This window comes from Clupea harengus, chromosome 24 (genome assembly GCF_900700415.2).
Source record: "Clupea harengus chromosome 24, Ch_v2.0.2, whole genome shotgun sequence".
In the NCBI taxonomy this organism is placed as follows: domain Eukaryota; kingdom Metazoa; phylum Chordata; class Actinopteri; order Clupeiformes; family Clupeidae; genus Clupea; species Clupea harengus.
The window spans coordinates 7,305,783-7,331,908 of record NC_045175.1 but is presented as its reverse complement, the minus strand read 5'-3'; the positions used below and the strand labels follow the sequence as shown (position 1 = coordinate 7,331,908).

At 44.9% G+C, this 26,126-nt stretch overlaps 1 protein-coding gene across 4 annotated transcripts in view; it reads left to right on the top strand.

Annotated features, from left to right (window-relative positions):
* The first annotated feature begins 1,259 nt into the window (after positions 1-1,259).
* Positions 1,260-26,126, top strand: part of LOC105896848 (CSC1-like protein 2) — a 71,320-nt gene continuing 46,453 nt past the window's right edge. For 2 of the 4 annotated variants that reach the window (XM_031562505.2, XM_031562504.2), the window contains exons 1-2: positions 1,261-1,680; positions 23,556-23,925. In XM_031562505.2, the coding sequence (XP_031418365.1) occupies positions 23,764-23,925 (162 nt within the window). In that variant the 5' untranslated portion in view covers positions 1,261-1,680; positions 23,556-23,763. Of the gene's footprint in view, positions 1,681-1,889; positions 2,165-23,555; positions 23,926-26,126 lie in introns of those variants that run through there. The other 2 variants (XM_031562502.2, XM_031562503.2) reach the window with 2 other exon arrangements.

Genomic DNA, 26,126 nt, shown 5'->3' with positions numbered 1-26,126 from the left:
CTGAAACGACATAAGTAACAATTTGAATGAGATTGTATTAATCTGATCACCTGGAGCCACAATAGTCTTGATTAAGATGCAAATAGAACACAGGATATCATTAACCATATTTTCTGAACGCAGACCATTTAAAATTGTAAGCCTACACACTCACAACGCAGGGTATGCTAGGCTTACGTGGTGACAGAAAGCAGAGATAATTTGATGTTAAGATTACAACGCAGGTAAACAACACAGCGAGGTACCAGATGGTCTGAACAATGCTAGCTTGCTAGCTACAATTTGAACTGCAGTTGAAACTTTTCTTAACTACTCAGTTACACAAGTTACCTATCTGCAGTGATTTATTAGGACGAGATACACAAACAGCTCGTTTTAGCGTTTGACAACAACCTGTAGGAAACATAATTTAAGGAGTTGGCAATTACCTTGTAACGCTGTGAAACGTTCCCTACACAGTGGTCAGGCGTCACAATCAACATTTTCCGGTTTACGCTTTAGCATTACTTCAAAATAAAAGTATCGACATATATAGTTCAGTCGGTGCTTTTTGGCTTCTATGCTGCTGTTGTCGAAGAGCGGGTTACCCTTACATTTTATCCCCATAATTTTCCCTTTAGAATACAACGTAATACCACAACACAAATGTCGTTAAAAATGTGCAGGTCCTTAGGTTATAGTCTATTCATGCTCCAACATAGACGTAAGGAGTTCAAATAAAAGTTGAACTGGCTACAAAGGAAACCAGCACAATTAATTGTTTCTGGAGGTATGGTAAGTGAAAGGTGGCTTAATGTAAAAAAGAAAAAGAAAGAAGGGGAAGAAGGTTCATGCAATAAACTCTGTGCAGCCTGGGTTAGGGCATGAATGAATACATTAATGAAAGTGAACTGATTCATTTTACCACTACTTCTGCCGAATATCCAGCTAAGCATCAGTGCCTGTTAAAACCATGCTTTATAGTCTACAATAATAGAACGTCTGTGATAAATTATTCTGGGAAACCATTTCTAAATATGTGTATTTAATGTGTTTTTGAGTCTAGCCTAGGCCTATACATTAAACATACCCCTCATCAATACCTCAGTTTCTGTTAAACATACAATCTGATTGCATAGGCCCAAATGATTACAGAACTGCGTCACATTTGGCCATTTTTGTCATTTCTAGGTTATTTTCAGTAAGTTTACATAACCTCACACGGGACACATTACCCAGGGTAAACGCTAGGGGCAGAATCTGCTCAGGGCGTTGTTGGATCCTATCCAAGCCTGGACCAGGGTGTTGAAGTGCATAACGGAAGTCTGTCACGGGTGGCCACCTAGCGTCAGCAGCGTGCTTCTCAATGGAACATATTAAGCCTCCAGTTACTGGTATTTATATTCTCAGAGCGTCCTCGAATATTTATTTTGCAGTTAAGTTCACACTGACAGAGAAAACCAACCGACCCTTTTTTTTCTGAACGAGTTATCACAACGCATTTGAGGACATCGGTGGACGAAGCCTTATCATTGAGCAGACGCAAACTAGCGAATGCGAGAGTCTGCTTTCTGACGCGACTCGTCATTTGCTCTTCAGCCTTGCCTAGTTGGATTTGTAGCCTAAGGATTTATCTCGTGTGGGATATTGTCATTAGAGCAAAGGAGACAACACACTCGGAAGACGCAATCTTATCAACAGGTAAAGTCATTATTTTTAAATCGTATCCGTGTATTTAGAAAAGCGTAATAATAGCAATAATACGTGTTAGTACTGTTAGGCTGTGAAATGTTGGCGCAATGTTATGCAGACTGTAGTCCGTACCATCGTGTATGTGTATGTGGTTGTGTGTGTGTGTGTGTGTGTGTGTGTGTGTGTGGGCCCGTCACGCCTATGCCTTGGACGTTTATAAACCAATTCACACTGTAGGAACATGTCTCTTGTGGACTAAATGGTTACCAAAAAGTTACATGTTAAGCTTTAAATTGAAAGAAATTATAGTATTCATCCATGTAAATAATAGGAAACCATTGACAAGAGACATTCATTTGAAGTCTGCTTTGGGTCAACGCAGCTTTGCGGGATTCAGTGGGTGGACAAATTACCGCTCTGTTAGTTAAGCTGCATTTGTAGTTAATACATAACCGCGTTCTATGGGGATGCTACTACTTATCGCAGCAATAAGGTAACTAACGTTAATACTCCTTAAAACTAATAGGAATAGCTTCACAAAGGCAGCCAGACATTGCATTGACACTGTATGGGTCCGCAACGCTACTGTACCATTGGCATTACAATGAAAGCTTCACTGTTGAACTGTTCTAGGTTTGTTTTAACGAAAACGTGCACATCATTCAAAACAGAAAGAATTTTACGCTCGAATTAGTTATCGGAGAATAACTCTCCGGAGGTTCTGCACTATGGCTATCCAAATCCATCAAGGGAGGGTAAATGAAACATCTTTTATTAAAATTGTCAGTGTAGCGCCATAGGCTAATTGCACATAATGACAAACCATCGCCTCATATCGGCTTGCAATGTGTGCTACTTGACTACAGTCTGGTAGATACAATCACGTCTCAGAGGCATGAGAATGGCTGTCTATCAGCAGAATGGCTGTCTATCAGCTTGTGGACTGTGGCTAAAAAATGATAGGAACAATGTTTCTCAAACAGAGGTCAGCGAAGCAGACGCACGCCAAGTGATAGACAGTTTTTACGCTCAAGGGCTGTTTTTTTTTTGGGGGGGGGGGGGGCGTCCTCATGAAACGTTCATTAGTTTTTCTCTCTCTTTCTCCCTCTCTCTTGTTCTCTATGATTGCGTTTGTTGCTTTGTGTGCCTAATTTGACAGTCACCCGTCTGTGAAGTCACCATACCGACTGCAGTCACCTCACGCTTGTGTGTGTAATTCGAAGCTAACCACTGTGGCGGAGCGTCACTGAGCAGTGAAGGACCGTTTAGGCTACCCGTCACAATTACCCGGTTGTGTTTCTCGCTCAATTACCAATCTTAGCCTTGTGTATGTGTTTATGATACATTCTGGATCACTTCAGGTTATGTGAGCAAGGTGACCAGGGAACACAAGGTTGCACACATCTTTTTTTTTTAGGACAACAACTTTAGATGACTGGTTTGTTAAAGTTTGTGCACATTATTGCAGATATGAATTATATATTTAGGGGGTGGTCACGGCCAGGTAAAGACATGCTCTAAATGCATGACCATTATCCAGACATCCTCTGAATCCCTGCTGTGTTGAAAAGTCACGGAACAGAAAAGCAGTCAGGTCAGAAACGACCATATTTGGTTAAATCTGTCCACGTTGTTTTGCAGTCATTGATCTTGCCCTGTTCAGAGGCTGTCTACATCAGATCATTCTGCCTGCCTCTCGCCTGTCAATGTCTGTCTTGTTCTGTCCGTCCTTTGCACTCCCTCATTTGTGTTTCTCAGGCAGCCCAGCTTCCATTTCTGTTATTTCTCCCTGCCATCTGATTCTCTCTTACTTTTGCACTCCTTTCTCTCTTTCTCTCTCTCTCTCTCTCGTTCTCTGTCTTTACTTTTTCTCCTCAACCTGTTGGACCCATTTATTGGCTGGCTTTTCCTGGTGTGCGCAGTGCAAGCCTGACATTCATGAAGTCATCCCCTGTGTGTGCTCCAGACCTAAAGAGAACCGAGGACAGCAAGCCCTGTCTCTCCTGAGGGAGGGAGGGAGAGAGGGAGAGAGGGAGAGAGGGAGAGAGAGAGAGAGAGAGAGACTATTCCATATGAATTTGGAGAGGGAGGGAGGAGAAGGGATTGAGGGGTTTTATAGGCGGGTGGGGTTCACTGAAGCTGCAAAATTGTTATAGCCGCATTATGCGTGGCAGTTAACACCACTAGGTATGCCTACAAATATGCATGTACACAAATCTATTCGCCATAATGCAGGGATACCTATACACCATAATATATTTGGTAGTGCTGACAGCCATTTTGGCCTGAATGTAGAAGTTCTAACCCAAAAGTGACTTTCGGTGTGCAAATTACTTTCAGTGTATCTTGTGATCTCTCTATAGTGCTTGAGTTGTATGAATACGGATTTGTCATGGCAACAGACCCCATTTGAATTAGCAGTTGAGAGAGGGAGAGAAAGAGGGAGAGAGAGAGAGAGAGAGGGAGAGAGGATGGCATGGAGGAAATGACAATGAGAACGACGAGACGAGCCACAGGAGAAGTTGCGGAGAGGAAATGGAGAGAGCTGGCAGTGGGTAGCAACAGTGAGCGGGATCTATTTAGAAATCAAGAGAGCAGTTTGTGTTTGATCTGTAGGGGAGGGTGGAGAATGACAAACAGGGAGAGAGAGGTGGAGAGGGAGGGAGAGAGAAAGAGAGAGAGAGGGAGAGAGAAGTGGAGAGTGAGAGAGAAACAGAGAGGGAGAGGGAGGTGGAGAGCAAGAGAGAGATGTGTAGAGTGAGAGAGAAAGCGAGTGAGAAAGAGGTGAGGAGTGAGAGAGAAACAGAGAGGGAGAGAGAGATGGAGACAAAGAGAGACAGAAAGTAAAAACAAAGCAGCTGTTTTCAGGCACACGTTGTTCCATTCAGATCTGTGCCCTGCATCTGATACCATTAACTTTTGTTTAGATATCAGGGCTTTTATGTGGGTTCTTGGGAAAGCTAATGGTTTTACACGGAATGTTATGAACCATGGTGGATCCCAAGTTGACCTAATCATTTCTGTATATGCTTCTGTAGGACAGGATGGGATATGCTTGATTGATACCTGATGGGAAATTCATTATCATAAGTAGCCTATGCATGGCCTTTACATACAAGCATAAACATCAATGTATCATCTTAATGTACATGAAGTAAATAAACAAATAAATAGTCATCATCCCACTTTAAGGTTTTGTGATCTTTCAGACGAATCATAAGGCTGTAGTTGAGAATGTCGTTCTTAACCTTTCTATGTGACTTTTTTTTTAAATGCAAGAAATCTGCTAGACTTCTTAGCTGATAGTTGGTTAGCAGGCCATCGACCCATCTGAGAGATCGCACAGTAAACTCTTAACCAGAGAGTTCATGTAGCAATAACTGAAGACTTTCTTGTATGTATGGAGACGCTCCAGAGTACTCGTGGCCATGAAGCAGACTGGCTGTAATGGATAACATGCCTCTGTCTTGTCTGCACAGCAGACCTCGTCTTCAAGAATGACAGTTCACAGTTGCACTGTGTATCAATTATGAATACCATGCCCTCGTGCCCGCTGCTCCCGCTACCACATCTGTTGGAATGACTGCTCGCTGTTGTCAAGTATCAGTTTGTGTGAGCAATGCACTGACTGTCTAAACATCACACTATTAACAAGGGCACGCACACGCCACCCCTTCTGCTTTCAAAGCTGGCCTTTGAATCTGATAACTGTCTCTTGGGCACATTGCTGGATACTTTTTATACATAGCCATACACATTTAAACACACACACACGCGCACGCACACGCATACGCACACTGCGTAGATCTCATAATCTGTCCCTGCTCCTTCGCGCCAGTGAACTTCCTTGAAGCTGTTGAGCAGAGATAACCACACTCTCGTTTCTTCTCTCTCTCTCTCTCTCCCTCACACACACACACACACTCACATGCACACATACACACATTTATTTGGTTCTCTCTTAATTGCCTCCCTGTCCTCTGTATGGCTCTTGTATATCTCTGCGTCTCTTCTGTGAGTGTTGGGGTGAAAAGGGGCTTTAGGCTGTCCCTGGCCTCTCCTCCCCCTTCTGTGTTTTGGAACTGCGTGTAGCAGCAGTTACACCACACATATGGGGACATCTGATACCAATGAGGCCCTGTTGACAGGTGGAGTGTGTGTGTGTGTGTGTGTGTGTGTGTGTGTGTGTGTGTGTGTGTGTGTGTGTGTGGATTGGCGGGTGGCAGTTCCATGGAAAATGAGAGGTCGTCCATCAGGAGTGTTTTTCTGTGTTGTGACAGTCTTTAGTCTAGATGACAGCATGCACATGCACACAAACACACACACACTCACACTCACACTCAACCTCAAGTGATTGCCTTGCGTCAGAATGACGAGTGTGTAGACCGGACCACGACTCAATGCAGTACCAGACAGAGTGAGAAAGGAGTCTCTGCCTCTGCCCACTGTCTGATGGCAGTGAACACACACACAGACACACACACACAGGCCTTTAGAGGAGCTCTGTTTGAAAAGCTATGTAGGTGGGATGACGTAGTTACTATGAAACATTTCCCAGACTGCCTTGTCATGGAAATGAAACTAGAGATGATGATCGGGAGAAAAAAAAAACTTTCAAGGTGGCTGAAGGTCTGTATGGGCAGAGATGACTACCTTCCTTTGCTCACTAATGCAGACAGTCTTCTTGTGGGCTGACATTTCATCTGGCTCAAGGTTTAGCCAGAACCATTTTATAGTTCAGTGTCAGGGTCCTTACCTGCTCAGAGTGACACCATGTCAGTGTCCTTACCTGCTCAGAGTGACACCATGTCAGGGTCCTTACCTGCTCATAGTGACACCATGTCAGTGTCCTTACCTGCTCAGAGTGACACCATGTCAGGGTCCTTACCTGCTTATAGTGACACCATGTCAGTGTCCTTACCTGCTCAGAGTGACACCATGTCAGTGTCCTTACCTGCTCAGAGTGACACCATGTCAGTGTCCTTACCTGCTCAGAGTGACACCATGTCAGTGTCCTTACCTGCTCAGAGTGACACCATGTTGGAGCCTACAGCAGCTCTGCTTATAGTGACACCATGTCAGTGTCCTTACCTGCTCAGAGTGACACCATGTCAGTGTCCTTACCTGCTCAGAGTGACACCATGTCAGTGTCCTTACCTGCTCAGAGTGACACCATGTCAGTGTCCTTACCTGCTAAGAGTGACACCATGTCAGGGTCCTTACCTGCTCAGAGTGACACCATGTCAGGGTCCTTACCTGCTCATAGGGACACCATGTCAGTGTCCTTACCTGCTCAGAGTGACACCATGTCAGTGTCCTTACCTGCTCAGAGTGACACCATGTCAGTGTCCTTACCTGCTCAGAGTGACACCATGTCAGTGTCCTTACCTGCTCAGAGTGACACCATGTCAGTGCCCTTACCTGCTCATAGTGACACTATGTTGGAGCCCTTACCTGCTCATAGTGACACTTTTTTGGAGCCTACAGCAGGTCTGATTTGGGCCATGCTCTGAGGGAGAGGAGTGGAGGGGGTAGTGGTGCCTGCCAGGCGTGGACAGGTTCTTGGCGGGCTTCACGCTTTCTTCAGGGGCCACCCTGACTTTCCAGAACCCGCATGGGGACCCTGGATGACAAAGTGTGTTTGGGAGGGGACACTGCCCTGGCACATCAGGGAAAGTAGGCCACAAGTGAATGACAGGAGGCTCAATCTCTGTATATTTCTCCTTTCTTTCTCTCGCTGTCTCCCGCTGTCTCTGTTGCTATCTGCCTATCTATCTGTCTATCTATCTATCTATCTATCTATCTATCTATCTATCTATCTATCTATCTATCTATCTATCTATCTGTCTATCTATCTATCTATCTATCTGTCTATTCATCTATCCAGACACACGCACAGATGTCTACCTGTTGTAATTTCTCTCCTCTCCTTTTGGAACAGTCACACCTCATCCCTCTCTCTTTAGTATTCCGTGTGCATTTGTGAAGGAAGTCAGTTCATTCACCGCGAGACGTGACAGGATTCTATTACACCCCAGAGGCCGGAGGAGAGTGTAGCGGTTAGCACTGAGACTAGCGGGGTCACGTGATCACCAACATTGCTGCCAGGTGACGCAGAATGAAAATGACAGTGTCACTGACAATGTGGTCATAGTGTTCTGAGGTTAGCACTTACCCACAGCAACACACACAAACACACACACACACACGCACACACACGCACGCACACACCCACACACACACAGACACACAAGGCATCGTATGCAGAGCGCGGTTCTCTCTCATTGCGAAAAGCGAGGGAGGAAATGGGAGTGAGAGAGGGGGAGAAGTCGGGGTGGGTAGGACATGACCATGATAACAACATGTTTGCAATGCTCAAGGTTAGCGCTGCTCAAAGGAGTGTGTCATGCTGTGGTTATTTTCACTGTGTTGCTCTCTGCCTTTTAGCCCTGTGTCTTCTGGGGTCTGTTCCCCTATTCTCCCTACCAACTTTCTGCCCATCTTTCTTTTCTTTTCCTTTCATTTTCATATTCGTATGCCACTGCACTCTAGCCTCATTCATTCAACGTGCCTGGAGATTGCTGCGTTTGACTCCCATTATGCAAGTACAAACCTCCCATTTTACAAGTACCTGTACATTACATATACATCAAACCTGTGGCAGGTCCTCCTCCCAACCACATTCAACCAGCTACATCCCACCGTTGTCTAAATGTCCAAATTGTGGAGCGCCTTACCCCTCCACCAATGGCTGAAGAGCGGAAGATGGTCTGTTGCGCTGACAAACCCTCATTTGCTCGACGGAATCACTGAGTCACCATGGTCAAAGAGAGAAAGAGAGAGGGAGTGCAAAGAAGGACGTTCAGTTTGCAGCGTCATCATCTCCCCCTGCCATTCCCCTTACGGGCGGAGGACTTTCTCTAGGGAGCAGTCTCAGTCTTAGTCATCAGGCACGGGGATTTCAGTTCTCCTAATCCACATTCAGATGAATCCTGCAACTACAGCATGTAATACCTCTCTCTAAAATCTCTACAGTTTCATTTCCGTGACAAGGCAATCTGGCAATCACAGGCCCGTAGCCCAGATATTCCTCAGTAAATCACTCTCTCTTTCTCTCTTTCTCTCTCTTTCTTTCTTTCTTTCTTTCTTTCTCTCTCTCTCTCTCTCTTTCTTTCTCTCTTACTTTCTCTCTCTCTCTCTTTCTCCCCCTTTCTTTCCTTCTCTCTCTCTCTCTCGCTCTTTCTTTCTCTCTCTCTGTCTCCCCCTCTCTCCCTTCCCTTCTGATGGCTTCCTGGGTATTTGACAGCACAGTGATAACTAGTGGAGGAAAGTATAGTCACTGGAAATGTATGGAAAGGACATTGCAGTGAGGACCACACCACCCTTTTCTACAGCGTGGAAGTGTTGAAGAGCCACACCCAGCTTCAGGGATGACTTTCCATTCGTTGCCTTTTTCTCTCATCTCCTTTTCTACCCATCCGGTACGCCGGCCTCTCTCCGCGTAATGGGAGGCTTGCCGTCCGCTCAGGCAAGAAAGGCAATCTTCCACAAAAGATTTACAGCGGTTCGCTGCAATTTACGGCAATTTATTGCTGCGCCTGTCTTCGCTCTGTGGCTTATGGCCGCTTGATCCCTTCAGGAGATTCAGTGTGTAGTGATTTACTACACACACACACACACATACACACACACACACAACCAGCATCAATGAAACTGCATGACACAACTAACTGTCAAATGATGACATTAGTAATAGATTACTGTTTCTCCTTTGATTTTGGCTGGAGTGAAGGGGGAGTGGTACATGTCTAACATGGGTTCTTTTCCCAATGGAGAGGTCATAGGTGATGCTCTGAAAAATCCGATCTTGAGAATGTGAAATTCCATTCACTCTGTAGATTGTTTTACTTACATAGATAGGTTGGAGGATGGAGGAGTGCCATGTCCTCCCTGCACAATATCTGGCGTGACACTGAGGAACAGGCAGTGATGACATCTACTATTTATATTTTTTAAATATGTATGTAGTGTTCAATGTATGAGCATCTTCTTGTTGCTGTCAATACTCTGCTTCCTTTTTTTTGGCTTTTCCTTGTTTTGTTTTGTTTTGCTTTGCTTTGCTTTGCTTTTTTGTATTTTTCAACTTGGACAAAAGACAGTCAGACAGACAGACAGACCAAGAAAGTCAGACAGACAGACCAAGAAAGACAGACAGACAGACAGACAGATAGACAGACAGACAGACAGAGTCAGACAGACAGAGGCAAGTTGTTGGCTTTTCCCAGGGCTACAGAAATGGAGTCAGGAGGGTGTAAGTGGAGAGATATGCTGTGCATGGAAAGTGGAAAAGGGAGAGGATGGAGGAGAGAATGTAGAAGGGGATAAATAGAGATTATGTGAGAGGACAGAGGATAGAGTGAGAGTGTGAACACTCAGAGTGGTGTTAGGAAGAGAGAGAGAGAGAGAGAGAGAGGTTGTTTCCACTGATGAGTCATGCTTTGGCACAGATCATCCCAGGTGGTCCATCCAGGGGGGGGGGGGGGGGGGGGGGATGACTGATGTTGAGGGAATAAAGAAGAGAGAAAGAGAAAAAAGATGGGAAGAGAAAAAGGAATAAAGAAGTAAAAGAGACCAGAGCGAAGGAGTCGTAAGGGCAGCCAAATTGTTACCAACGATAGAAAACACCAGGCTGTAAGGTCTACACGTCTCTGAACATTATGGCACAGTAGGATGCACTGGAATGGTAAATATTGCGGAAAGTAGAATTAATCTGACTCAATTGAATTATTAAATGACTTAGAATATTACCAAGTAGTGTATAAGACAGTTTTAGTTGTAATGGCATAGCACATTAGGGTGAAATTATACATGAAACATTTTATCAATACAATGAACAGAAAGCATAAATGTTACAGGTAAAACCTAAATGGATAAGTACAACATTAAATATTAAATGAAAAAAAAAAACAGGTTGGATGCCAATTAGACCATATACTTGAATGATCAAATAAACCTGAATGCTTGAGACAGAAAGAACATAACCCCAAACCTGAGATGAATAAGTAAGAGAAATTTTGAAGGAGAGACAAACAAACAGAGATAGCAGAGCAGGGAAAGAGAAAATCCCCTAGAATGCAATTAAACCATGATTTAGATGGCTGCACACAAGGATACATTTTAGGACCAAACATGAATGTGTTACATTCACACACATTTGCACATGTTACATTCACACACAGAGGAGCTTGATTGCTCATTCTGTGACTGATCTGAACTGTCCTCTATCCACATTGAATCACCAGTTCAATTCTTAAAAAGATAAGGCGGATTTGAAGTAGAAAGACAGAGAGGAGGGTGAAGGAGAGACACATGAAAGAGTGAAGTAGAGGAAGATGAGTTGAAGATGATGAAAAAAGGAAAGAAGGAAAGGGAATCTGAGGGAAACTGAAGGAGAGATTTGCTTTTCTGCAATGTGTGTTTATTTTTTTACTGTGTGTGTGTGTCGCAGGTCATTGCTCATTCCACTCACTGCTAAGTCGAAGAGCTCAAACATCCTTTACTGCTTTTATCCCCCCCTGTGTCTGTCTGTCTGTCTGTCTGTATGTCTGTCTGTCTGTCTGTCTGTCTGTCTGTCTGTCTGTCTGTCTGTCTGTCTGTCTTTTCTTCTTTCATGTTCGTCACACTCATGAAGCAGTTAAATGCTCAGAGATCTGCCATGTATGCAACACCATACCTCCACGTGCACACACCTACAGAGCAGACAGGTTTATAGGCCTATACCCATTCTCTTTCTCTATCTTTCTCTTTCTCCCCCTGTCTCTCTCTTTCTCTCTCTCCCTCTCTGTCTCTCTCTCTTTCTCCCCCTGTCTCTCTCTTTCTTTCTCTCTCTCCATCTCTCTCTCTCTTTTTCTCCCCCTGTCTCTCTCTTTCTCTGTCTCTGTCTCTCTCCTTTCCTGTCTGAAGTCATGAATATGTTTTCTCCTGTGCATGATGGATGGCTGGGTGGTATCACTTGCCTTCTGCCCTGTGTAGTATGACAGAAATTACATCTACACATTCCCCCCCCCCCCCCCAATAACCTGAACTGTAGCCAGTCATCCAGGACTAAGTTTCATTTAGCCATGCAGCTGTCAGGCAGGCAGAGCTGGCCCCTGATTCAATCGTATGAGTCCTGTCTAGTCTAATTAGCGGTCTGCTAGGGTGACGTTAACATCATTATAGGCTCGCCTCAAGCCATGTTGATAACTAATCTCAAAATACTGTTATATGTTATCTAACACGCTAATGAAAAGTAAGTGAAAGCACATAAAAAGTATGGAAAGGGACATGTATTATAGGTCATTAGTGTCAACATCAGTCTGTGTTTGTAAGTACATAGAAAGGTTGTTTGTTTTTTGGTGATAAAATGTAATTGATTGGACACCAAAGTCCCCCCCCCCCTCCCTCCTCTCCCTCTCTCTCTATTTTTGTCCTTCGTTGTCTGTTGTCCATTGTCCTTGGACCCAATATAAATAGTTGTGAGGATGTATGACTTTATATGGCTGCTTAACAAGTATCCTTCCATATCCCATGACAGCACATACTGCTGCCAATTACACTACATTGCATTACATTATATTTTATACCTACGCACTTCGCAAATGTAATCAAAAGCCAAAAGCAAGACAATTTACCAATCAATGTATAATGCATTCTGTTCTTTCAGCTCGAACACACGCAAACGCACACACACACGCGCGCACACATAAACAAACACACACACACACACACACACACACACACTGTGAAGGGGGAGGCTGCAGTAATATCATTACTGCTGAAAGATTGTTGTATTTTTGTTTGCGAGTCCTGGAAGGAACCGCCTACACTTCCTTGATCCAACCCAAGTCAGCTGGATGTAGTAATGGAGTAGGCAAGAGAACTTGTGACTGGTGAGCGAATCTGGGTCAACTGGGACCGATGTGACACAGGACACGAGCCAGAAAGCTGAAACCTGACAAACAAGAGGCCTGGTCTTAAAGCAACATTATGATGTTTTTGTCTAGAGGGCTAACTACCTAAAAAAACTTGAAAACATCACTAATAACCCAGTTGGCACTGATAAAAGCTTGCTAACATGCTAACTGGCGGCTTTTGGCCATGGCATGCTGTGAAGACTCATCTTACATTTTCGCGGGGGTGTTCTATCCCAGACCACAGAACCACATAGTGCTTAGCCTTGATGGCAAGTGTGAAGGACAGGTGTGTGTATCTGTCCATGACATGACCACATACCCATCAACATGACTTTGAAGGTGATGCCAAAAGTAGTTGCTAATGAAAACATAACTCAGAAAGTGGCAAATGGTTTCATAGTGTTGCTTTAACGGAGTACGGTTTACAGAGTAACCGCATGCTATTTTAATGATTTTGCTTCTATTCTAATTTGCCCCTTCATGGATAAACGGTCTACTCTTTGGCCCTGAATCCCAAAATGAATCAATATCTTACCCCATAAAGTGGAGAGTGCAGCTGTGGCATTAGGGGTGGGGGGAAAAATCGATTTTTCGATTTCTCTCGATTCTCTTTAGAACGATTCTGTCTCGATTCAGAAAAGTTCATAATCGATTTTTTAATAAAAAAAAATAAAAAAAATATATATATATTTTTTTTTTTACACATTCATTTTGTGTTGAAATGCAAGCTGCATCGATTATTGCATTGTTCATAGAAAGTCATAATTGTGACAAGGAAAAACTTTTTCTCTAATAAAAAAATAGATCTGTTGATTTATCAAACACAAAGTAGGAAGTGATTTGAGACTCTAAGTAGCAAACTCAAATGTTTTAAAAATTGAGATGCATCGATAATCGTTTTATAGGTTTAGAATTGATAATCGATAATCGGTTTAGAATCGAGAATCGGTTTAGAATCGAATCGTTGACCTCTAAATCGGAATCGAATCGAATCGTGAGGTGCCAAGAGATTCCCACCCCTATGTGGCATGGTGGCATTCTCACTCTCCACTGGCTGCTGGGTTTATGGTGCTAGTTGTCATGACATCACGTTGTCATGACATTACCCATTCTTGCTCTGCAGAGCCATTTTGAAGCCTGTTCCAGAAAATGTTCTAACTTGCGTTGAACATTTTTTTTCTTCTAACTTGCGTTGAAAGAGCCTGCATTTCCTATAAACATAGGTGTACTTGTGCGTGTGGTTGTGTGTGTACCTGTGCGTGTGTGTACTTGTGTGTGTGGTTGTGTGTGTACTTGTGCGTGTGTGTGTGTACTTGTGTGTGTGTACTTGTGTGCATGTTTTTTTAAAGGATTGTTGTTGGCGTCTGATAAGTTGTCAGAGACAGACAGTGAAATGTAAAAAAAGTGTTTTTCCTGTTTGTTTGTTTGTTTGTTTGTCTTTGCGATACCCCTGCTCCTGAGATATTCATGTAGAACTGGAAGCATAGAAAACCTAATTATGCCTCTGCTGGCCTTCTTTGGGAAAAGGAGAGGTATTCTTGTATCACTCGAGTAGGGAGACGGGGATGTGGGGAGACAGAGAGCTGGGGAGAGAGGGAACGCAGAGAGGGGGGAGGTAGGCAGGGAGGGGGAGGCTGTAAAAACATAGCTGGGGAGAGGCTTTCTCTGTAGCTGAAAATGGGAGGCTGAGTTAAATATCTGATGCAGTAATGCTGTCACATGCAGCGGTACATTCTGTACTGTTCTCCTCTTCCCCCTCCCCCTGTTTCCCTCCCCCTTTTATCACCCCAACCCAACCCTTTCTCTTATCTCTCTCTCTCTCTCTCTCTCTCTCTCTTTCCCTCCCTCCATCTCTCACTCTCGCAGCTCTCTCTTTTTCTTTCTGTAGCATTCTCGCTGTCTGACTCCCTTTCTCTCCCACTGTGCTTTTTACTTCACTTCCTTTGCAATTTTACCTCCATTTCTCTCTCTCGCTCTCTCTCTCTCTCTCTCTCTCTCTCTCTCCCTCTCTCTCTCTCTCTCTCTCATCCATCCATCCATCTCTCTTCCTCACGGCCTGACCACCCCCACCCCTACCATGCCCCCCCCCCCCCCTCCTTGGTCGCCCGACACACACACACACACACACACACACACACACACACACACACACACACACACACACACACACACAAATCACACACACAAATCACACACACACACACACACACACACACACACACACCGAATGCACACAACTGGAGCAGAAAAAGAGCATCCCCATCCCTCATCCAGCCTTGTTTGCTCAGACTGGGGGGGGGGGCTAGCGTAACAGAAAGTAGGTCAAAGATGATGCAGCCTATAGGAGGAGAACAGGGGTGGGAGGCGGGGTTGGGGAGGGTCGGGGACGACCTTTGATGGTGCCATGATAGGACAGATGCACTGCCCGACTTCATGCCCGTCTGCTGCCTGAAAAAGACCAGACTCTGTGCTCACTAGGGGTGGGAATCTCTTGGCACCTCACGATTCGATTCGATTCCGATTCAGAGGTCAACGATTCGATTCTAAACCGATTCTCGATTCTAAACCGATTATCGATTCTAAACCGATTATCGAATATCAATTCTAAACCGATAAAACGATTATCGATGCATCTCGATTTTTAAAACATTTGAGTTTACTACTCAGAGTCTCAAATCACTTCCTACTTTGTGTTTGATAATTAAAGAAAATCAACAGATCTATTTTTTTATTAGAGAAAAAGTGTGTCCTTGTCACAATTATGACTTTCTATGAACAATGCAATAATCGATGCAGCTTGCATTTCAACACAAAATGAATGTGTAAAAAAAAAAAAAAAAAAAATATTTTTTTATTTTATAAAAAAATCGATTATGAACTTTTCTGAATCGAAACAGAATCGTTCTAGAGAGAATCGAGAGAAATCGAAAAATCGATTTTTCCCCCACCCCTAGTGCTCACTGCTGTGCCATGGTCGCCAAGGCTGCCCTCAGAAGGGCAGAAAGGGGGGGAGGATGGATAGCCTGAATAGATGCATAGATACTAAAGATAAATACTGTAATTATATTTACACACACAAGACATTATTAAGACATACTATAGATATATTAGAGATAGACATCATAGATAGGTACTATAGATAGATAGTCGATGCCCATTAGTGTACATGGGGTGGGGCGGGGTGTTGTGTGTTGATAAGAAAGAAGAGTTTTCATTAGAGATAGATATGTGTTGTAAATATAAAATAAATATAAGTTATTTTATGTATATAGATAGCCTAGATAGGCTGTGTATATAGATAGAGTAGATAGCCAGTAGACTGACGTGGCACCTGTGACTTGACCATGCCAGTATCTCTGACATCCATTCACTGCTCCAGGTGACCGTTGGAGAAAATGGACATTTACAGTCAAACACTGAGCAAAATGCTGCAAGAAGGTCAGGCGATTATGAAACAAGTGGCAATACCAGCGCACACACCACATAGCACATCTGTTTCTGCTAGGCTGCTTTCATACAGGGGTCGGTTCTGTCCCTGAACGGAGTCCCCAGTGCCGCTGGCCTCCCTGGAGAAACCGCATGCCTGGGTAGCCTGCAGGTCGTGACGTTCTCATCTCGTGTTTGTCGCAGTGATGTGGTGGTGTACCCATCTACCTGTGACCGTCTCCCTTCTAATCGTCTGGCATGTTTGTGTTCCCGGGTATTAAATCACTGCCGGTATTCTATGTTACATCACGTGAGGTGTGGTGTGGTCTGGTGTGTGGTGAGGTGTGGTCTGGTGTGGTGTGTGGTCTGGTGTGGTGTGGTGTGGTGTGGTGTGGTGTGGTGTGGTCTGGTGTGGTCTGGTGTGGTCTGGTGTGGTGTGGTGGGGTGTGGTGTGGTGTAGGGTGAGGTGTGGTGTGGTCTGGTGTGGTCTGGTGTGGTGTGGTCTGGTGTGGTCTGGTGTGGTGAGGTGTGGTGAGGTGTGGTGAGGTGTGGTGGGGTGTGGTGGGATGTGGTGTGGTGTGGTGGGGTGTGGTGGGGTGTGGTGTGGTGTAGGGTGAGGTGTGCCTGTTCATTCATAGGTATGTTATTGCTGAGTCAAAACACTCATCCAGACACACCCATGGTTATTTCCTTCCACACCTTCTGGTCAGTACCATAGGACGTCTTTTCAAGGGCAGAGTACCCAATGGGGTCCTTAAAGTGGAGGCGGTTGCCGTGGTAACAAGCCCACCTACCTCGGCATGATGCAGACGAATGAAGAAAAGGGTTTTGTCACTCGTTTGCTTTCTCACAGCTGATCGCTCCTCCTTTGTTCCACCCTTTTCCTCTCTTTCTCTCTCTCTCTCTCTCTCTTTCTCTCTCTTTCTCTCTTTCTCTCTCTCTCTCTCTCTCTCTCTCTCTCTCTCTCACTTTCTCTCTCTCTCTCTGTGTCTGTGTGTGAGAGGAAGAGGCAGGTCTGTGTCACAGTGTTAGCCCAGTCTTGCAAAGCCATCTGCCGCAGTACTGCTGCAGCCAAGCACGCCCTCCCTCTCTCTCTCACCCTCTTTACCTATAACTACCCCTCTCCTTCTCTTTTTCTTTCTCTATCCCTCTCTTTCCCTTTCTACCTCGTCCTTCCAGCTTCATGTCTGTTGATCCCCCTACCTCTGCTTATCTCTGTCACAATTTCATCATCTTCCTTCATCATCATCATCATCATCATCTCTCTCATGTGTGTGTGTAATGTTTCAGTATGTCCCACTCTTTTCATCATGCTCCTCTCTCTCCCCCTCTCTCTCTCTCCCCCCCCTCTCTCCACTCTCTTCTCTGCTGTGTTTCTGAGAAAGCAACACTTCACTCTTGCTAATAACAAATTAAAGTCACTGTCTCTCTCCACAACTGCCCCTCAAAAGTCCATGCCAGCCGGAAAAGACTTCTGAGCCATCCAATCAAATACTCTACTAGGGCCCATTCCTCCAATCAGTCGTTGCCTCTTCAGAAGAGGCGGGCACCCACAGCCATGCCAAAAAAGAGGGTGGATTGGGTTTCCATACCACTGGTTCTGGCACTGTCCCCCCCCTTGCAGAGAGAAGACACTGTGTCCTCGGACCCAGGGTTCTGGCAGAGTATCTCCTAGATTACAGTACGGCGTGTCCTTGATTAACTTCATTTGAAAACTCAATTGAATAATGATAAGTATATTTAATTACAGGTGCTAGTTTGTCCTGTACAAACAATACAATGAAATAATGCACGTCAATAATCAAATCAAATCAAATAATGCATATCAATTCTGAAAAAATATCATGGAACTCTGAGGACTGTCTCCTACAATACTACCTTCTAAGACTGGGAATGTTGTGAATGTTTGAATGAGTGAGTATGGTTGTAGTATGTGGTTATGTTTGTAGTATGTGGTTATGGTTGTAGTATGTGGTTATGGTTGTAGTATGTGGTTATGTTTGTAGTATGTGGTTATGTTTGTAGTATGTGGTTATGTTTGTAGTATGTGGTTATGGTTGTAGTATGTGGTTATGTTTGTAGTATGTGGTTATGTTTGTAGTATGTGGTTATGTTTGTAGTATGTGGTTATGGTTGTAGTATGTGGTTATGGTTGTAGTATGTGGTTATGTTTGTAGTATGTGGTTATGTTTGTAGTATGTGGTTATGTTTGTAGTATGTGGTTATGTTTGTGGTTCACGTCAGTGTGACTAGGTTTGCTGGTTTTTGGGTGGCAGTTGTCCTGCTGTTTGATCCAACGTGTCAGTGTGGGTGCTGCTATTGGTCGAATTAGCTCTATGGTGTTTCTGCTCTGTTGATGGTCTTGGTCGAATTAGCTCTATGGTGTTTCTGCTCTGTTGATGGTCTTGGTTGAATTAGCTCTATGGTGTTTCTGCTCTGTTGATGGTCTTGGTTGAATTAGCTCTATGGTGTTTCTGCTCTGTTGATGGTCTTGGTTGAATTAGCTCTATGGTGTTTCTGCTCTGTTGATGGTCTTGGTTGAATTAGCTCTATGGTGCTTCTGAATTGATGGGGAACAGGTTTTTTAGTCCAACGTGGAGTTTGACCGGCCTCCCTTGCTGTCCTTGGCGATGTTGAATTATTGAGTAGCAACATAAAATGACTCGAGACTCACTGATTTATAGTTTAATCTCAAAGAGAACACATTTATAACCTTACTGCATAATTGATTGAAAACGGTAAATTGATAATAATCACAACAATCACTCCCCCCTCGCGGACAGAAGAAAATGGCTTTTATATTACACTGGCAAATAGCTGAAACTATAACTATGCTAGCTAAGTGCAGCCTACTTTGTCCAAACCTATGCGCCAGTAACACTTCTACCCTGCCTTCTGTTTGGAGCAGCTCCTGTAGAAAGAGTACAGAGCTGGCACAAATAGTAATGGCATGCAGTACCTCTGCTCAGGCGAAAGATGCTCTTCACCCCCCAGTGTGTATTCTAACAGCCCTGCTCAGACTGGGAACAGGGTGGGAACAGGCTACCTGTAGTCTTTCTTCGCATGGCTAACGTAACCTCACTGGTTGCCCACAGGCAAGATCCCAGAGAGCAGGTTCTGGACGGTTCTGTGCTGGTTTTGGGTCGGATCTGGACTGGGAAAGGGCTCCGGGTCCACTCCAGAACTGGCTTCTGCCGGGGAGGGGGACTAGTGCCTGAACGGACCCCAGTTATAGCTTGGGACTTCCTCGGCACCAGGAACTGAACATCCTCTCCCCACCACGGGTGAGTACACACAGACTGGAGCTGAAGTCTTTAGACGTTGCTCCTACCCCACCCTAACCCAACCAGCCCAGTTTGTCCTGCAGTTGGGAAACAAAATCTGCAGGAGAGAAGGGAGGAGAAAAAAAAACAGTGAAATGAAAGAGCACTAGAAGGATGGTTTGGACAGCGTAGCCGTGTGTTTGTTTGTTTGTTTGTTTGTTTTGTTTCCAGGAAATACATCGGTGTTGCCTAGACTGATCATAACAATGCAAGTGTAAAGGACCAGTGGAAAAAAAGAAAACATTTCTATTCATGAAGACTGGAATTTCTGTCTTTTCTGTACTTCTGTACTCTAACTTCTGGGTTCAAGGAGGAGTCACTGAATTGGCTGCAGGGCCATGACTTAAGGGAATATCAGTGACGGTTTGTTTTTCAGCTAATAATACCACCTCACCCCAAGGATATGCATAATATCAACACAGTGCTGCTTCAACCACCCCACCATACGTCACACTGTTAGCGATTAGCATTGGCATCAATAATACACAATTTATTCCCAGCACTGTGATGCGTCACCGATGACGATATGACTGCATGACAATGACTGTTATGAATAATAGCCACCAACAGCACAGGTTCTGCTCTCTTTCTGTATGTTGGTCCTTGTTCGTTTGCAGGGGATAGCATTGACTATGAGCATTGACTATGAGCATTGACTATGACTAGCAAGGGGCTACCATAACGTGACTGAGGACTCACCATTCCCGTTCTCATTCTCATTCTCATTCTCATTCATTCCCACACCAGCGTGTGGATAGAATAAGGGGCCTGTTGATTAATGTCTCAAATGTCATGGCAATTAAGTTGATAAAGTTGATAAGTTGATTAAGTTGATAAGTGATCGTACTGCTGGGTCTGTTGATTAAATTCATACTTGTTCTCTCCTGTTTTATGCAGCGTTATGAGTTTTACGATCCACAGCCACGACACCTGTTTTAGCAAGTGAGAGGGGATCGCCGGCAGCTGGGGCCCATCCTTTGTTTATTTATTTCTCAAAGAGACGGAAATCATTAATGAACTTCACACACACACACACACACACACACACACACACACACACCAACCACTGTAATATAAATGTGTCAGATTTAGCCATCTGGCTAATTTCTATCTGCTGTCCTTGGGCAGGTTGATGAAGTAAAATTACGCCAGTGGATCCGCTGCAAAGTTCCACAGCTGTCTGGGGAAAAGCCTGTGAAATCCACCCTGCAGTGTGCGTCCCTCAGGGACTGCGATTAGTAGCAAAACTGGCTAGGGGTGGGAAATTCTCAGGGCAGAACTTTTATTTTTTTTTATTTTTTTTTTATTTTAAGTCCTGCCATAGTTTTGCATAGTAAGGGAAAATCATACACATTCCCCATTACAAAGTAATGGAATGTGTCAGAAGTGCTGAAGCAGTGTTGGAGAAATTAGGCTTATATACGTCACACAGTGCGCTTATATACGTCACACAGTGCGCTTATACACGTCACACAGTGCACTTATATACTACACACACAGTGCACTTATATACGTCACACAGTGCGCTTATATACGTCACACAGTGCGCTTATATACGTCACACAGTGCGCTTATATACGTCACACAGTGCGCTTATATACGTCACACAGTGCACTTATATACTACACACACAGTGCACTTATATACTACACACAGTGCACTTATATACTACACACACAGTGCACTTATATACGTCACACAGCGCACTTATACACTACACACAGCGCACTTATATACTACACACAGCGCACTTATATACGTCACACAGTGCACTTATATACTACACACAGTGCACTTATATACGTCACACAGTGCACTTATATACGTCACACAGCGCACTTATATACGTCACACAGCGCACTTATATACGTCACACAGCGCACTTATATACGTCACACAGCGCACTTATACACTACACACAGTGCACTTATATACTACACACAGTGCACTTATATACGTCACACAGTGCACTTATATACTACACACACAGTGTGCTTATATACGCTTATATAAGTGGAGTCGAGCCTGTTCTAGTTTACCACCACCACCGTGTTTATACTCCTCTCTAGAAAGTGCCCTGCATTACACCTTTTATTGTAACAGTCAATCGTGTCGACTTCCTAATGGATGTCTTGTCAAAACCACAGATGGGGGAAAAAACCCCAGATAAAAACAGAATTGTAAATGTTTCTTTCTCCTTGCAGTTGCGAAGTGGAGGACATCTTTTTGACTCACTCACTCCCTGAATCCCTCTTATTTCACTCATTCCTTCAATTTCTAGGGACTATCACTATTTCACCACATTAAAAGAAAACATGATTAGGAATGCATCCAGGATGTGTTATTGTTGACTGATGTAGGGTTGAGGCTTTTGTTGTTTGGACTTCTGTGAGAACCTCTACCTTTCGGCGTGGCCAGTCAGCCACAACAAGTGACCTTTGACCTTTGAGAATTAGGGCAAAATGGTTTTCCCCAAACCTGGACATTCTACTTCTGATCCCCCAAAATAGGCACCTCTGTCCTACTGATCCAGACTCCGACACGTGCACAGAGTAAGAGCGTAATGTTCTCTGGCACGGCGGCCATTGTGTGCCTTAGGGGCAGTGTTGGGGTATAGGGTAAATGGGGATCGGTTCAATGGGGGGATTTGTGTGTGTGTGTGTGTGTGTGGGGTGGGGGGTATGGGTAATTATTGGTCACAAAGCTTGTGATGATGTGTTGGGTATATGGGAATCGGTCTGGCAGGGGTTGGAATTCGGTAGGGGTGTTTGGGGGGGGGTATATGGGTAACTGTCGGTCACAAAGCTTGTGATGATGTGCCCAGACTAAGTTGGGGGGTGGGGGTTGAGGTGGGGTGTCGGGGGACAGAGGGGGGTCTGGCATTGTCACTGAGGCTGTGAGAATGGGCCTGTGCCAACCAGTGTGCCCGCCAGCGAGCCACGGAATGCTCTAGGTGGGGGCACAGTTAATATAGCTTCAGAGCTGTCATGGCGTGAGAGTGAGAGGGAAGATGTTATGCAATCTTTTGCTCTTTTTTTTGGAGGAGGAATATATCATGGTGTGTTATACAAGAATGGAAAAAGAACAGGATATAAGATATAAAAAACTTTAACCTCCTGTTTGGTCCTCTTGAATAATTTATTGTATTGATTAGTGAGTGATCAGTGATTAGTGAGTATTGATAATGATCTCATTTAAGTCAGAAATGTGGCTCATGAGTTTCATCACCCACATTTAAAAATCATACTGGCAAAATAATTCTAGTCAGTCTAAATGGCATGAGTTAGAGCAAGGAAAGTGAACATGTTATGCAATATGTATTTTTAGGGAAGGATGGTAGGATAATCTGTGTGTGTGAGAAAGAGTGAGAGATAGAGAGGAGAGAGAGAGCGAGAGAGAGATAGATAGAAAGAAAGTATGTGTGTGTGTGTCCCTCGACACGCACAGAAAGCAGAGAGAGGTAAGCTAGTTTTAGTGTCTCCCTGTTGCTGTCGCTGTCACTGCCTGTAAAGGCCTAGTGTTCGTGACTCTTGGGCGGATGAGTTTTCTAATGTCACTTCCCAACTGTAAGAATTTAAGAAGTCAGATAAAAGCATGTGCTCACCCAACTGCCATTTTCCGGTTGTGATGTCACACCAAGGTAGCTTAATTGAATAACCCATTGCGCCTTGGTAGCCATTGACATTTGCCATGACATTTGAGTACAGTTGCCATGACATTTGAGTACAGTTGCCATGACATTTTAGTACAGTTGTTTTCTGTCTTCTGGTGGCATGTCTTGACATGTAAAGGAACACTTATTGGGTTGTCATATTACCACACAACTTTGTTGTGGAAAAAGCATTCTTCGAAACCATTCATTAGTATTCACTTCCATACTTTCCCCAGTCACATCAAATTAAGCGCATCTCTATGAGCATGTGTGGCAGTGTGTGTGCATCCAAGTTCCGGCATGGATATAAAGACTTTGTTGTGGACATCTGCATCATACATAAGATGGCGTGACACAAGGTGTAATGCTCAATATAAAATGCTGTAGAATGAGTACACTAGTTGAACTGGACAGATGCATCAAGTTAGTAAATATTGGGATCACTTTGACCCTATCAGTTCAATATGAAGGCATTACTAATAGCCTCTTTAATTTTCTCTCTCTCTCTCCCTCTCCCTCTCTCTGCAGGCATCCCTCCCTCAGCATGTGGCAGTGAGCCTCTCCTGCATCTCCCCCACTAACTGCTTTGCCCCGTGGGGTAGACCAGTCCGAGCGGCACCCCGCCGCACCAGACCCTCCATCGGAGGAGGAAGAGGAGAAGAGGGGCGAAGAGGAAGAGGGGTGGTGGTTGTGAGGGCTGCGGGGAGCGCCGAGCGTGCGCCCTGGGGCCGTCGGGATGGGGATCCTGGACGCCCACAGCTGTGTGGGCCGGGCCAGTTGCCACAGTAACTCCTCCAAGGAGTACTGCTACTCGGCGCGCATTCGCAGCACTGTGCTGCAGGGGCTGCCCTTCGGAGGCGTGCCCACCGTCCTCGCCCTCGACTTCATGTGCTTCCTGGTGAGTGAGACTGTGTGTGTGTGTGTGTGTGTGTGTGTGTGTGTGTGTGTGTGTGTGTGTGTGTGTGTGTGTGTGTGTCCTTGACTTGACTTGACTTGACTTGACTTGACTTGACTTGTGTGCTTCCTGGTGAGTCTGACGCTGTGTCTCCTTTTGTGTGTGTGTGTGTGTGTGTGTGTGTGTGTGTGTGTGTGTGTGTGTGTGTGTGTGTGTGTCCTTGACTTGACTTGACTTGTGTGCTCCCTGGTGAGTAAGTGTGTGTGTCTGTAGCAACTTGTAGATTGAGGTGCTAACAGCGCCAAGATCATGGTGTTGATGCCCAGGGAGCACACATTCTGATGAAAATGTATATACATCATCTGCTTTTATCCAAAATATAAATGTAAAGTGTGTTTGTGTGTGTTTGGATCATTTTTAAATTCTCTTTCTTGGTGCACTCCCATCTTGTTTTGTCTGTTTGCCTGCTTATCTCTCTGCACATCTGGTATTTTCTGTCTCCTTTTAGGCTGAGATACCAGTTTCTCTTTACCTGACTCATTCTTTCATTCTCTCTCTGTCTTTCTCTGTCTCTTTTCTCTTTCTCTCCCTTTCTCTCTCTCTCTCTCTTTCTCTGTCTCTCTCACTCATGCTCTCCCCGCTTCTCTTTGCTGAGGAAGAAAAAGGGTTATTGTGAGGCAATGCCCCTTTCAGTTCTCTGTTGAGTGTTGGTGTGGGCTCTTTCTCCCTTCCCTTCACTCCTCTTTCACACTCTTATCTCTGTCTTTCTTCCTCTGTCTCTGGCCTTTTCTCTTGCTCTGTCTCAATACTTTTTACATAAGCATACTCCTTGCTCTCTCTTTCCTTTCGGCTTTTTGTAGGCTTTCTGTAACCCTCTCCCTCTCTCTCTCTCTCTGTCTCTCTCTGTCGCAATGGTTTTCAATTCAACAAAAGGGTTTTTTGAGCGAGAGCCCAGGAAGAGTGCCATCTGTCCAACTCCTATCCTACTCCTTTTCCTCTCCACTCTTTCTGTTCTATCCTTCCCTGTCCTTCCCCTCTCATTTTGATGTCCTGTCTTTTCTGCTTTCCTTTCCTGTCCTTACTTTCTCTTCTTCTTCTTCCCCTTCTCGCCTCTCTCCCCTCTCGTTTTTCTCATATCTTCTTATCTCTTCTCTTTCCCTCTTTCCCTCTCTTTTTCTCTTCTCTTCCCTCCTCTCATGGGCTCTCATCTCCTCTCCTCTTTTCTCCTCTTCTCTTACGACCCCTTTTCTACCCCCCGACCCCCCCCCCCCCCCTACTTCCTTCTCCCCTCCTGCATTCTCAGCCCAGGGACCGTAATGGGGGGGGCACTCTGAAAGCATTAACATTACATTTTCCCTTGCGGGGGGTTCCCATTCATTATGGAGCACGCCTATCCCCACAACCACCCAGCAGCCCTCCAGAAACCAGGACGCACTCTACGCTACAGCACCAAGCCACGTCCTCCTAATCTCCCATCCCACCGCCACTCGTCTAGCTATCCTTTTTTGTGCTGTCGCCTACTCGAGCTATTTTCGCTCCCGCCGTGCAGAATTCTGTACATTTGTGCCTGTTTGAGGGTTTTGTATTGTTCCCAGACGGCGGAGGATGATGGTGTCATAATGCCAGCTGGCCAGGCTGCAAACAGCGCGCTGTTGTGTATGGCTAATTGAGGGAACAATCCATACAGCATGGTGACCTTGGGGGCATGGCAGGGACAATAGATTGACCCAGATTAGAGGAGAGGCGTCTCGCCACGGCAGGTATTCACATGGGGATGAAGAGGAGGAGGAGTAGGGGGATGGTGGGGTGGGGTGGTGGAAATGGCATGGCATTCCTTTAGTCAGATTTGAAGACGCACATAGAATAGAAATAGAGAAGTCTTTATTGTCCTTGTATTTCCAACGAAACTAAATTTGGGCGTACATTGAGGACACACACACACACACACACATGCACACGCACGCACACGCACGCACACGCACACACACATACACACACACACACCCACACAAAAACACACACACACACACACACACACAGACACAAAAACACACACACATGAATAATTCACATGCATAAGCAGGGCCTTGATACAGAAATGCCTGTGTATGTAGGAGGTGTTCGCGTGATCGCCGCAGGGCAGCTGACTCACAGCACAGCCCCCACCCCAGGGCTTCTCCGGCGCCCCACTGACCCAGAGCCGG